Source organism: Anser anser (assembly GCF_964211835.1).
Source record: "Anser anser genome assembly, chromosome: 14".
NCBI classification, from domain to species: Eukaryota; Metazoa; Chordata; class Aves; order Anseriformes; family Anatidae; genus Anser; species Anser anser.
This window is the reverse complement of record NC_139735.1, coordinates 11,264,420-11,276,297: the sequence shown is the minus strand read 5'-3', so window position 1 is coordinate 11,276,297 and position 11,878 is coordinate 11,264,420. Positions and strand designations below refer to the sequence as shown.

The 11,878-nt window shown below is 46.3% G+C and overlaps 1 protein-coding gene across 14 annotated transcripts in view; it reads left to right on the top strand.

Moving 5' to 3' along the window:
• Nucleotides 1-554: 554 nt before the first annotated feature.
• The window catches only part of ANKHD1 (ankyrin repeat and KH domain containing 1), a 119,829-nt gene continuing 108,505 nt past the window's right edge, over nt 555-11,878 (top strand). For all 14 annotated transcript variants that reach the window (XM_083799104.1, XM_083799106.1, XM_083799113.1 and 11 more), the window contains exon 1: nt 555-1,000. In XM_083799104.1, the coding sequence (XP_083655230.1) occupies nt 701-1,000 (300 nt within the window). In that variant the 5' untranslated portion in view covers nt 555-700. The remainder of the gene's footprint in view (nt 1,001-11,878) is intronic.

Genomic DNA, 11,878 nt, shown 5'->3' with positions numbered 1-11,878 from the left:
GGGGGAGAGGGGGGGAAGCGGCCGGAGGGGCAGGCGGCCGGAGTGACAGCCCGCTCGGCCAATCGCGACCCGCGCTCGGTGCGCGAGGGTGGGACGCGAGGGGGCGGCCCGCGCGCCTTGACGGGCAGCGGCTTCCTCCAATCGTCGCTCGGGACGCGCGGGCGTGGGCCAGGCTTCGGCGGTGACGGAGTCCTTCACGGGGAGCCGAAGGGGGCGGGGTCTTAGTCCGCGGCAGGAGCCAATCAGGCGGCGCCAGACGCCGTGCGTTGTGAGCGACGGAGCGACTGAAGAATCAGAACCCGGGATCCTCGTCTTGCCGTTGATCGACAGCCGGCTTATCCAATCAGAACCCGAAGCTCCGGCAAGGCGCGTGAGCGACGTCCCAGAAAGCCAATCAACCCCCGGATAGTTCAGGAAGCGAGCCCAGGGAAGTGGGGCGGGGTGGCGGTCTCCAACCGCCTCGGCGTGTGCTCTCAAGGCAGCATGCTGGGAGCGCGTGACGTCGGCCGGAGCGACAGCCGCGCCGGCCAATAGCGCGCGGCCTCGGGCCGCGCTCCGCCAATGGGCGCGGGCAGCGCGGCGGGTGGGCGGCGCGGCGGCGCGGCCGGGTAGGGTGTGAGAAGTTAGTGGCGCTGCTGCGGTGCCGTGAGGGACGGAGACGGCTGGGCTCAGCGAGCGGCGGCGGCCCCGGATCAGCGCGATGCTCACGGACGGCACCGCCGCCCCCCTCGGCGACGAGGAGATCGATTCGGTCGCTCCCCGCGCGCCGCCCGCCGCCGCCGTCGCCGCCGAGCCGCCCGCCGCGGCCGGGCCCTCCCCGCTGGGGCTGCGGGCCGTGCGCCTCTTCGGGGAGGCCGGGCCCGGCGGGCCGGGAGGCCCCGGAGCGCCCGCGGCCGCCGAGGCCGCCCTCGACTTCAAGCTGGCGGCCGCCGTGCTGCGCAGCGGGGGCGGCGGCGGCGGCGGCGGCGGCTCCGGCAGCGACGAGGACGAGGTGTCCGAGGTGAGCGCTCCCGTGGCCGGGCCCGGCCGCCGCTTCCTGACAGGGCCCGGCCGGCCCGGAGCGGGGGTCGCGGCCCGCACCACGCCCCCTCCTCCCGCGCCGCCCCGGGGGCCTCGCCGTGGGCGGGAGAGGCCGCAGCGGAGCCGCGCGGGGGCCGGCGGCCGGGGCCTTCCGCCGCGGCCGGGAGGAGCGAGAGGGGCCCGGCACCGCCCGGCGGGCCGCGGGGAAGGGGCTCGGCCGCTCCGCCCGCGCCGTCCCGGGGCGGCCGGGCCCTCCGCTGCCTCCCGGCCCGGCGAGGCGGGGGGAAGGTGTGTGCCGTGCTGCCGCCTCCTGACCCCGGGGAGTGGCTTCCGCTTCGCGGGGGGGGGGGGAGCCGAAGCCGTCTCCGTACCTGGGAGAACAAAGTGAAGGCTCCGGCCCCCCGCCTCGCTGCCCTGGGCTCGGGAGGAAGAATCTGTAATGGGCACGCCGTTAAATGCCCGATAGATAGAGTTTGGCGGAAATAGAAATATTCTCTACCCGGCATCCTCTCTCCTGAAGGAAGGGTAGAAGGGTAATGGAGGTGTCTTTGATCTTCCAAACCTGCAGAGAGTTTTAAGGGAAGGGTGTGGGAGAGGGATTGGAGCCTTATCCCAACCCAAATGGGGCTTTATTGGGCAGGTAAAATTGTATCTGGGGCTGCTTTATGTAGCATGGGGAGAGAAGGCTTTTATCTGTTCCTGCTGCCCACTTACTACACCAAAGGGTGAACCGATGTTCTCAGCCATCTCCTTTAGAAAGAAGAATTAAGGATGCCAGCCACGAGCACAGCCCTTAATATAGTTTTAGTGGATGTCAGGAGAAAGTGGAAGCACTTGGAAGCTTGTTGCAGATCCAGTGGTTTGCACTCCCATATGCCTCTGCAGGAGGAGGAAGATGGTAGCCAGTATGAAACATGCCATTTGGGGGGGGGGGGGAGCAGGAGTGGTTACTTTAGTACGTGTCCACATTCCTTATGAGAAAATAGAAGGAGGCAAGCCTGCATTTGCCCTTCTAGATCTAAATTTTCTGCCTTCCGTTGATTATTCTCTTTTCCCAGTCACCCCCGAAGTGTGAACTGACAGGTCTGAATTAAAAAGTGATTAAACTGATGCAGACCCACTTTTGCACTGTGTGGCTGCCTGACCAAAGTTAAAACTTGTGGTAACAGCAGGACATGGAACTAAACTGAAAACGTGGTGATCATGGAGATAGAACTCACGTGTGAACATTCCTTAATTGACTGACATTCCAAACATATGGCGATAAAGGAAGCCATGTTCAGGTGCTTTCCTGTTTTGGGGAGCTGGAAGGCTTGTTGTAAGATGAATAGGATGCAATTAAACGTATGAGTTTCTGCCATCTAGGCTGTTTTTTTACTGTCTGTCCGTTCACATTTTAAAGTATTCTTGAAAGCATGCAATGCTAGTTACAGAAACTGGAAAATGATGTGAAATAAACTATACCACAGTGTCAATGGCACTCTTTGCAAGATGAAAATGACAGAGTTCTGCTATGATAGCTTATCCCTTTTGAGCCTGCCCTATTATTTAAAGGATGTGAAGATTGAACAGCTAAAGTGTTCGCTAAGCACTCAGTTGGTCTTTTGACTATTGGCAAGTGTTAAGATAGGCCATTATAAATAATGTCTGGGAGGCTAGCATTGAGGTTAAAAAAAAAGGTTTACAAACAGTTGTTAAAGTAAAATTACTTGTTTGAAAAACATGAGAAGAGCTTTCTTATTTAAACCATGTCATCAAAATTAAATTGGAATTAGAACACTTGAAGAGTTCCAGAACATGGTTAGAGGAGTTGGACCAATCCCTAAAGCTGAAATTGCAGGGGAGTTCTTGGGTTTTGTGTTTCTGGTTTTGGAGAGTAATGTGTGGAAGAAATGTGGATGGGAAGGATGTGCCTTGCATCTGTACAGCCTTGTTAGTTTTATGGGGTAGGGTTGTGAGGACCCAAAGTGAATTTTCAGTTTTCTTTTCTTTGTATGAGAACTAAAGGAGCACCTGTTGCCAGTGTGTTGTGGGTTTTGGGGGTTTGTTTTTTTTTGCCTTTTTGTTGTTGTTTTGTTTTGCACAGAATGTTAGGGATTGGAAGGGACTTGGAAAAATCATCTAATCCAGTCCCCCTGCTGGAGCGGGGGATTTTTGTTGAACAAAGAAAATTAAACTCTTGGGATGGAACATTACAATTCTTGAACAGCGCTGTTTTGAAAACCTAGTGGCTGTTTGGACTGTGGTCTCGTGTCATGAGTCACTGAGTTGGGTGTATGGCTTTAGCTGCTACCACTGAGTGGAATTAGTGAGAACTAGAAGGGAGAATTAAATAAATAATGTGAGCATTTGCCATGCTGCCGTGATCTGTGCCTCGTTCTTTACTTTTGAAGCCATTAAATAATGGTACAATATTCAGTAGTCCGTGCCATGTCTGTGCAGTTTTTGTACCCTTGTATTAGTCTGAGGGTAATATGCTGTAACTCATTAAAATGGCAGATTAAGCAGAAAAAAATAATCAGGGAAGCGCAGGAAGAAGAGTATAATGAAGCTTTTATTTAGAGAATGAAAAGAGCGATGCGTTTCCGCTGAACTTTTAAAAAATATATATATTGCATTTCTTTCTTCAGTTTTTGAAGTAGTTTACAGTGGGAGTACTGTGGAGGACAGGGAAGAGAGCGCGCTGTGATTATCCTCTTGGTGCAAAACAGGTAGAGAAAAATGAAGTTTTGCGCTGTGCTAGCTCAGTGCTGGCTGATGGCAGTCACCGGGCAGCTGTTTGGTCCTGCGTGGATGAGTTGTACGAGGGCTGTAAGGTGAAATTGAAATGCAGCTATAGAGAATATTTTCTAGAATTACCAGTTAAAACTATCACATGCAAACAGAAACGACTGCAAGCTGAAGCACGCCTTTGGCCAAGGAAGGAAGAGACCAGGAGGCTTTCTGCTATTTCTGTGTAAAATAGAAAGGAAGCTATGGTTCTCCTGGGCACCTGAAGAAACTTTCACCGGTGGTTGCATGCTGAGAGGCGAGGTGGTTTTCACCTTGTTGTATGTAGTTGCTTCACTGCCTTCGAAGCTTAATCAGGACTTGGATGCAGCTTGCAGCTTATTCAGAATTAAATTTTGGTGTGCTTTTAAATATACTATTGCCACTCCATGTGAATTTTGCTGGCACTTAAAGTGGTGCCAAAGGCGTGAGTATTAAGCAGCCTCCTTGATAATGGTTGTGAAGCCTGTAGGTCAAGGTGAAGGCATGCTGTCAGGGCAGTGAGTAATAGCGCGTGTATGTGAAGTTCACAGGGTCCCCGGCTGTGGAGGACTTCCAACCACAGAGCATGCAGGTTCTTATCAAATCCTGTCTTGGCAGAAAACTGCTGTGGAGACGTATGGAGCTGAAGGAAGTGATAAATATGGCAGTGCTAGTGCTTGCGGGATTGGGTGGTTTGATGATCTGTTGTAAAGCAAGCATGAGAAGCAAACTGCGTTGCCAAAGGTACCGCAGGATCTTGGAGCTCTGTCTGGTGAGTGGCTCTTGGCGGTGACCATCCGTGTAGCAAGTTCCCTGCGTTCTGGGGTTTGGGGCTTGGAGGCACGCAGTGCCAACTGTACCCACCTCTGCGGAGTCAACTGAGCTCTTGGTTTCCCCTCTCCAGAGCAGGATGCCTGCCTCCACCAGCCTGCCTTACTTAAGCCTGTACCTATTGCATAAGCCTCTGGGGATATTTACATAAAGCATAATTAAAAATCAGACATAACCTCCCTCCTACAGTGAGCAGAATTATTATTCGAATGGCATGCATGCCAGATCACTTCAGCACTTGGAGTTTTTGTTTGGGCCTTATTTATTTTAGTTTTATTTTTTCACAAATATTAAGTCTTTTAATTTTTAAACTGGGTTTTGAATTCAAAGTAAATACTTAAATGGTTTGTTTTAAATTAGCAATGTAATTTATTAAAGTCATTGCTGCGTCAGTGAACTTCTTAAGTGTGGCACTGCTTAAATGGTATATACAATGTGTCTCTGACTTTTGAGGTTAATTTAATGCTTATAAATTTTAGTTTCAGTGTGTTTAAAATAATGTAAGGAACATTCTCTTGACAATAAGGAATAGAAATTCAAAAAGTTGATGCAAATTAGGTTGGATAACATTAGCCAGAAAAGCCTTTTCTCTGAAAATTTAGTAGTTGATGTTTTTGCTATTTTTACTATCTCTTTCAAAGTTTGGGAAGTAAGAGATAGAACAAGATGGAAAAATTTCTTCTAGAATTATTCATTGATTAGAAAACATTGAGGGAGAACGGGGTCAGGTTTCCAAAAGTATTTAGGTCCCTAATGTTGCAGGTAGCTGTTCCATGGGTGTTCGTTCGTGCTCTACCTATTAGGCATCTAATTCTTGAAAAATACCGACAGGTAGCTGAGATACTTCGAAAGTCTGGCCTTAGGTAGCCAGAAACAATCTATCTAGTTGTAGCTAAGGCTTCACGTTCAGTAACACTTTCAAACAAACTGCTTTCTAAAATTTTTTGTAGAATGCTGGTTTTCTTCCCGTGCAGCTTGACCCAGTTGAATACATGACCTAAAATAAATATCATCAACCTTTTTCTAATGATAGGTATAGAAAGTAAAGATGTGAAATACTACTACGTAATTATATAAATACGCAGTACATCCCCTTGGTAAGGAAAAAATTACCAAATTTAGCAGAACATCTACATTTAGTTACAAATTTGCACATAGGTTTCACCGTTCGGCTGGTTACTGTCTGGGGGTGCGCAGGGTGGGTTCATTTAGGCATTAACGCGCAACAGATTACAGCTGGCAAATGAAGAATTTTCGTGTTCTGATTCGAGTTGGGCAACCCAGCAGCTCTCCTCTGAAATTAATGCTGGGATGCTCTCTTCTCTCCTGTCCCCATCTCAGAGGATTCTGAGCGTTAGGAGCAGCGGAATGATGCTGTTGCAGCATTGTCCCGTGTTGAGAGGTCAAGCCGTTCCTGGGATATTCCCTTAAGAAAAGGCTAGGTGTGGAGGGAAGGGAATTATAAAGGCACTCCTTTTTTCTGTGCGCACATGTGGCCTGGCCTTTAGAGCTGTGAGCAGCTATGTTACTGGCTTGGCGTGCTTGTGGAGGGAGTTCAAACTGGGTTTTAGCCCCTGCAGGTGAGGAGACTGCCTGGCTTTGATCTGAGCAGGTCACTTCGAGTTCTTGTGACATATGTGAAGGTACTTCAGAAGTATTGAGCCCTTGTTGCGGGGGGAGGAGAAATGACTCTGAAACCGAGGAGAGTCTGACATGAAAAAAGACAACTTTCTCAGGCTTGTTTCACACTTAACACTTCATCAAGCAAGAAAAGTAACTTCTATGTCTTGTTTGAGGGCTCCGCAGAGCGCAGTGCCAGCTAAGTTCGGAAACCTTGGCCTTCAGTAGGGTGCTTCAGTGTTGCCTGTTTGGATACTTGGAGACTTGTGGATCCAGCCAATGCACACTATTGCAAATAACCACCTAAAGTCTGCCTTAAAGCTCACATCTCTAATTGAAATGGCTGTTAATGGAAGAGTTCAGAAATCAGTGGTTTGTTCAAGGCTCCTTTCAAGGTTCTCTTTTTTTTTTTTTCCTCTCATGGTAACTAGCCCTTTCTGGTTGTTGTAAAGGTGCAGAGGTTTCATTTTGTATGTTTTTGGAGAAATGCTGAGCAAGTGAAATTTATGGAAGAAATGCACCATATCACAGCATGTTGTCTTCCTTTTACTCTTGCAGCTCATTACCTAAAGTTAAGAAAATATTGATTCTTTGACACTTTAACAGATTTTTAAATCAAAATATTCAATAACTTTCTCACTTTTTGCAGTATTTCACATCTTATGTTCTGATGCGTATAGAAAGCACCAAAAATATAAATAGAAGAATTGGTCCTGTACTAGATCCTGTCATTTCTTGATTTCTTTTTATAGGCTGCTATCACTCATTTATTTTGTGCCTTTTTCTTTTAGGAAGAAGTTATGCAGGTAGTTTTTCAAACTTCTTTTCATCTTTAGCTCTTCTAAAGTGTCCCCAGCCTAGAAGTCCTAGGCTGGGTAGAGTTCCTCATGGTCGAGTTACTGTGTTGTGTTTTGCAGAGTGCTGGTATTCAGTGAGAATGAATGCGTGTGGCTGTTCTGTCCAGGAGCAATTTTGAAAGTTACCTAACTGAATACCAGTCCACAGGAAAGATGCATCCCTATTTGTCAAATAAATAGTGGATGTTTTAGTGGGTGATGAACAGTGGGCCAACTGAAGAGCTCCTCTCTGATTTATTTTTTTAAATATTTCCTGGGTGTTAAGCTTCATCTTGGGCTCATAAGTTACTCTCATTTACCTTCAGTAAAACAGATTTCTAATAAACTAAGAGTTTCTTCTAGGAAAATCCTTACCTCTGTTGAACTCTTTCCTTTCCAAATTCACAAATGAAGCCAATGGTTTCACGTGGCTGAGAGGCAGTAAATCCATCCTATTTCAAACCAAGGGAAGAAGAGGAGATCAGCTTTTAGGGCTGAATGGGCTGCTTGTCTTTGAGCCATGTTCTGTGATCGTGGCAGCTTCAGAGCATCACCTGTTGTGAGCGTGTGGTCATCGTCAGCGTGACGACATAGCGAGGGGGAAAGGGAGTCTGGGAAACGGATGCTTATCATTTCGGATTTCGTAGTTTAAACTCGATACCATATATGGAATGGATGTGTTTTAGCTGTTCTGCTAAAATAGTTACCTTTAAAGCCCTTCTGCTGCATCTGGAGTTTTCATTGGAGCCTGTTTTAGATAGGGGTCTGTGCTGTGCTATTCAGTATGATCGGTTTTTAAATGGTTAACCGATGGATTAGTAGTTACATTATGGTTTTTGCTGGTTTTGCAATAGCAGAGTTCACACAAGCTTGTTTATGCAGGCTTTGAAAAATGTCTGCCACTAGCCTCAGCTCTGAGAACGGTAGAAAGCCCAGTAGGATTTTCAGTTTGGTATGAGCCTCTAGATTAGCTAAAATGTAGTCACTTTATTGAGGCCTATGTAAGAAAGAAGTTGAAATGGGAACAGATTATCAAATTATTAGAGCAGGCTGCATTCATCAGATCCACATGTATGATTCTGAGCACTGGAAAAACGTGTGTCCCTTTGGATTGATGAGAGACGTGAAAAGGTCACCTAAAGGTTAGTTAAGCTTTATTTATTAAGCTTGTGCATTGGCATGTAAGGTGCTTCCCAAGAAGGTGGCTTAGAATACTTGCTGTCTCAGTGGGCGTGGGCTTTTACATCAGCAACCAAATGCATTCGTTCATCTTCTGGAGTTTCTGTCACTTGATAAAAATCCCAGGCATTGAGACGCTGAAGCAAAGATCCCGCCCCAAAAGCCCTGGCTACGTTGAAACAAGAAGGCTCTTTATACGTGTATGTTTTACATTTTGTAAGGCGGGACATTGAGTAACACCTGCTGTTTCTCAGATTGAGATGAGGAAAGAAGAAGGGCTATTTCTACAGGTCTGTTAGAAATATTAGGTGATAGGAGGGAATCTTAAGGCAAGTAGATACGAAGGAACACCAAAAACATGATTTAGAGTGGGCTGAGGTAGAATACATGAAAACAAGTAGTGTTTAGGGCAGATGATGCTGATTTTAAATGGTAAACTCTATTGGTCTTCAATGCAGACTGCACATGTCATGAACAGGCAGGCAGTTTAGTAGTATTAATGTGAATTTTGAAAAACTTCTTTGTCAGTTCCAGTTCTGTAAATGGCAGTTCCTTCTTGCAAAAGAAAATGTTTTATTGTAAATTAGGGAAGTTTAGTTATTTTGTTTCTACTTATCAGACTTTGAATATTGGTGGCTACAGGTTCGTTTTTAATGATTATGGTTGTTTTTTTTTTTTTGTAGAAATTAGTGAAATAACTGGCATTTTCATTTCGGCTATACATAGTTTTTTAATGCTGCTTGTCTCTTGTAACAAGAGGGCGCAATCTGTTCTGTGGCTTAGGTTTTTTTGAGAGCTAACTAGGGGTACAGTTGTGTCTTGGGTTTGTTGTTCTTGAACGGTGTTTTAATAAAAATGAATTGCGTATTTCTAGTTTGTGGAAGAACTGTAAATCAGACAGCTTTGTCTTATAGACAGAAGATATCTAATGTCCATTGATTGCTTAAGAGAGAAACTTACTATTTACCTGAAGTGGTTAAATTTACGTGAACCTTGATGACCGGCGTTTGATTGTGTTTGCCTGCTTTTGCATTTTCTGTTAGTTTTAGCACAAGGAAATTGAAACCCTAGGATTAACGATCTCTAACACTGGAGAGTAGTCCCATAAAGCATTAATTATGATTTATTACTTTATCTGCATGTTTCAACTACTAGCCGTAATTTTAAGAGTTGACTAGTTCCTTTGGGTGCTTGGCTTGAGATCCTCTGGGGCCTGACTTACCAGAGAGAAGCTGCCCGGGGAGTATCAGGCCCGTCTTACTGCTGGTGCAGCACCTATCATGACTAAAGTCAGCTTCTGAAATCAAAAATTAATACTGACATCAGTTCCAGTGTGTGTGCGCGCCAGCACATCAAGAATATGCCCCACAGTTCTATATGTGAATGTCAGATGTCGGTACCATACTTTGTGGCTGGAAGTCACTTCCTTTGTCTCCAGTGACACACCGTAAAGTTAGCATCGTGTCCATCTTTGTGTTACATCTCTAGCAGTGTTTGCAAAATGAGCTGGTATTTTGAAAGAGGCTTATTACAGCCCAGCTCCTCTAGCTGCTAGTTTCATTTTGAACACGAGCCAGCAGTGTGCCCAGGTGGCCAAGAAGGCCAACGGCATCCTGGCTTGTGTCAGGGGTAGTGTGGGCAGCAGGACCAGGGAGGTGATCGTCCCCCCCTGTACTCTGCCCTGGTGAGGCCGCACCTCGAGTACTGTGTTCAGTTTTGGGCCCCTCACTACAAGAAGGACATCGAGGCCCTGGAGCCTGTCCAGAGAAGGGCTACGAAGCTGATGAAGGGCCTGGAACAGAAGTCTTATGAGGAGTGGCTGGGGGCACTGGGGTTGTTTAGTCTGGAGAAGAGGAGGCTCAGGGCAGACCTTGTTGCTCTCTACAGCCACCTGAAAGGAAGGTGTGGGGGGCTGGGGATCGGCCTCTTCTTGCAGATAACCAGTGATAGGAGTAGAGGGAATGGCCAGGGGAGGTTTAGGTTGGAAATTAGGAGAAATCTTATCTCAGAAAGAGCAGTCAGGCATTGGAATGGGTTGCCCAGGGAGGTGGTGGAGTCACTGTCCCTGGGGGTGTTTAAGGCAAGGTTGGACGTGGTGCTTAGGGATGTGATTCTTTAGTGGGTGATGGTGGTGGTAGGGGGATGGTTGGACCAGATTATCTTGGACGTCTTTGCCAACCTTAATGATTCTGTGATTATCCGATAATTGCTTAATATATATTGGAATAAAGCTGTCTTTTTAGATAACCCAGCCTCATTTTAGTCAACTTGATGTTGTAGTTGGAGCTAAAAAGATGATGATCTGTTGGAGATTAAGAGATCATAGTGACTTACGATTTCTTGAGCTGAATTTTTTTGACTGAAGAAACTGTCTTTAGAAATTCAGTTCAAGCCTACCAGAGGGGGTATATATCCTTAATTATGGCTGCATTGTTATTTATGGTGATTATATGATGTTCTTATGTGCTGACTCTGAAGTACTTCTCTGAAATGCTTCTTTTCTTTCTCTAGCTTTGAAGTGCCAACAACGTTTAGAGTACTGAGATCCCACTGAAAAGTTTTGTGAAAATACCCACGTTCCTGTATGTTTTCTTCCTCTTTTACCTGTTCTCTAGAAAGTGAAACAGTAATGGCAGGATTATACCATAGTGTAGGTGTAAAAATATTTGGCTGATACTGCTGGGTTCTGGGAAAGCAGTGTTGAAAGGTACTTCGTAAAGTAAGCCCAAACCAGACCTCTTGCTGGTATGAAGCCAGGGATGTGGTAGTGTTCTCGAGTGCCACGCAAGTAACAGTCCTTTGCTTTGCTTGCTCCTTGGGCTGATTATTTTGAGTAGTTTTGAAGGTGACATTCTTTAAACGTGGAATTCAAAGGGGCTCTGTGCCGAATTTGAAATACAAAGTCCTTTACAGTATTAACTTAGTTTTATCACAGAATATTAGGGATTGGAAGGGACCTTGAAAGATCATCTAGTCCAATCCCCGTGCCGGAGCAGGAACACCTCAATCAGGTCACACAGGAACGCGTCCAGGAGGGTCTTGAAAGTCTCCAGAGAAGAAGACTCCACAACCCCCTGGGCAGCCTGGTCCAGTGCTTTGTCACCCTCACTGTAAAAAAGTTTTGTCTCACATTTAAGCAGAACCCCCTATATTCCAGCTTGCACCCATTGCCCCTTGTCCTATCATTGGATGTCATTGAGAAGAGCCTGGCTCCATCCTCGTGACACTCGCCCTGATATGATACCTGCTGTCTTATCGGTACTCCCAAAAACTTTTTAAGGTAGAAATGATAGAGTAGTAGTCAGACACTGGCATTCAGTGTAATAAAGAACATGGCAGTGTAAAGTGAGAGGTAGGATTTAGCAAAGACAGCAATATATTTTAGTGTGGTTCTAATGCAGCACAGTACACTTTAATTATGGAATACCAACAGTTTAAATATAGGTGATCTATTTCCATTTTGTAACTTCGAACTTTCAGCCTAACCTACAGGCCTGCGTTAACCCTAAGGAAGCCCGGGTCCCTCTATGTATTAAGACCCATTTGAGACTTGCCCAGATGGAATTGTTATAGAAATAATTAGGAAGATACAGAAGAGAAAATAATTTCTAATTTCTAACGCAGAAGAGAAAACTGGGTTA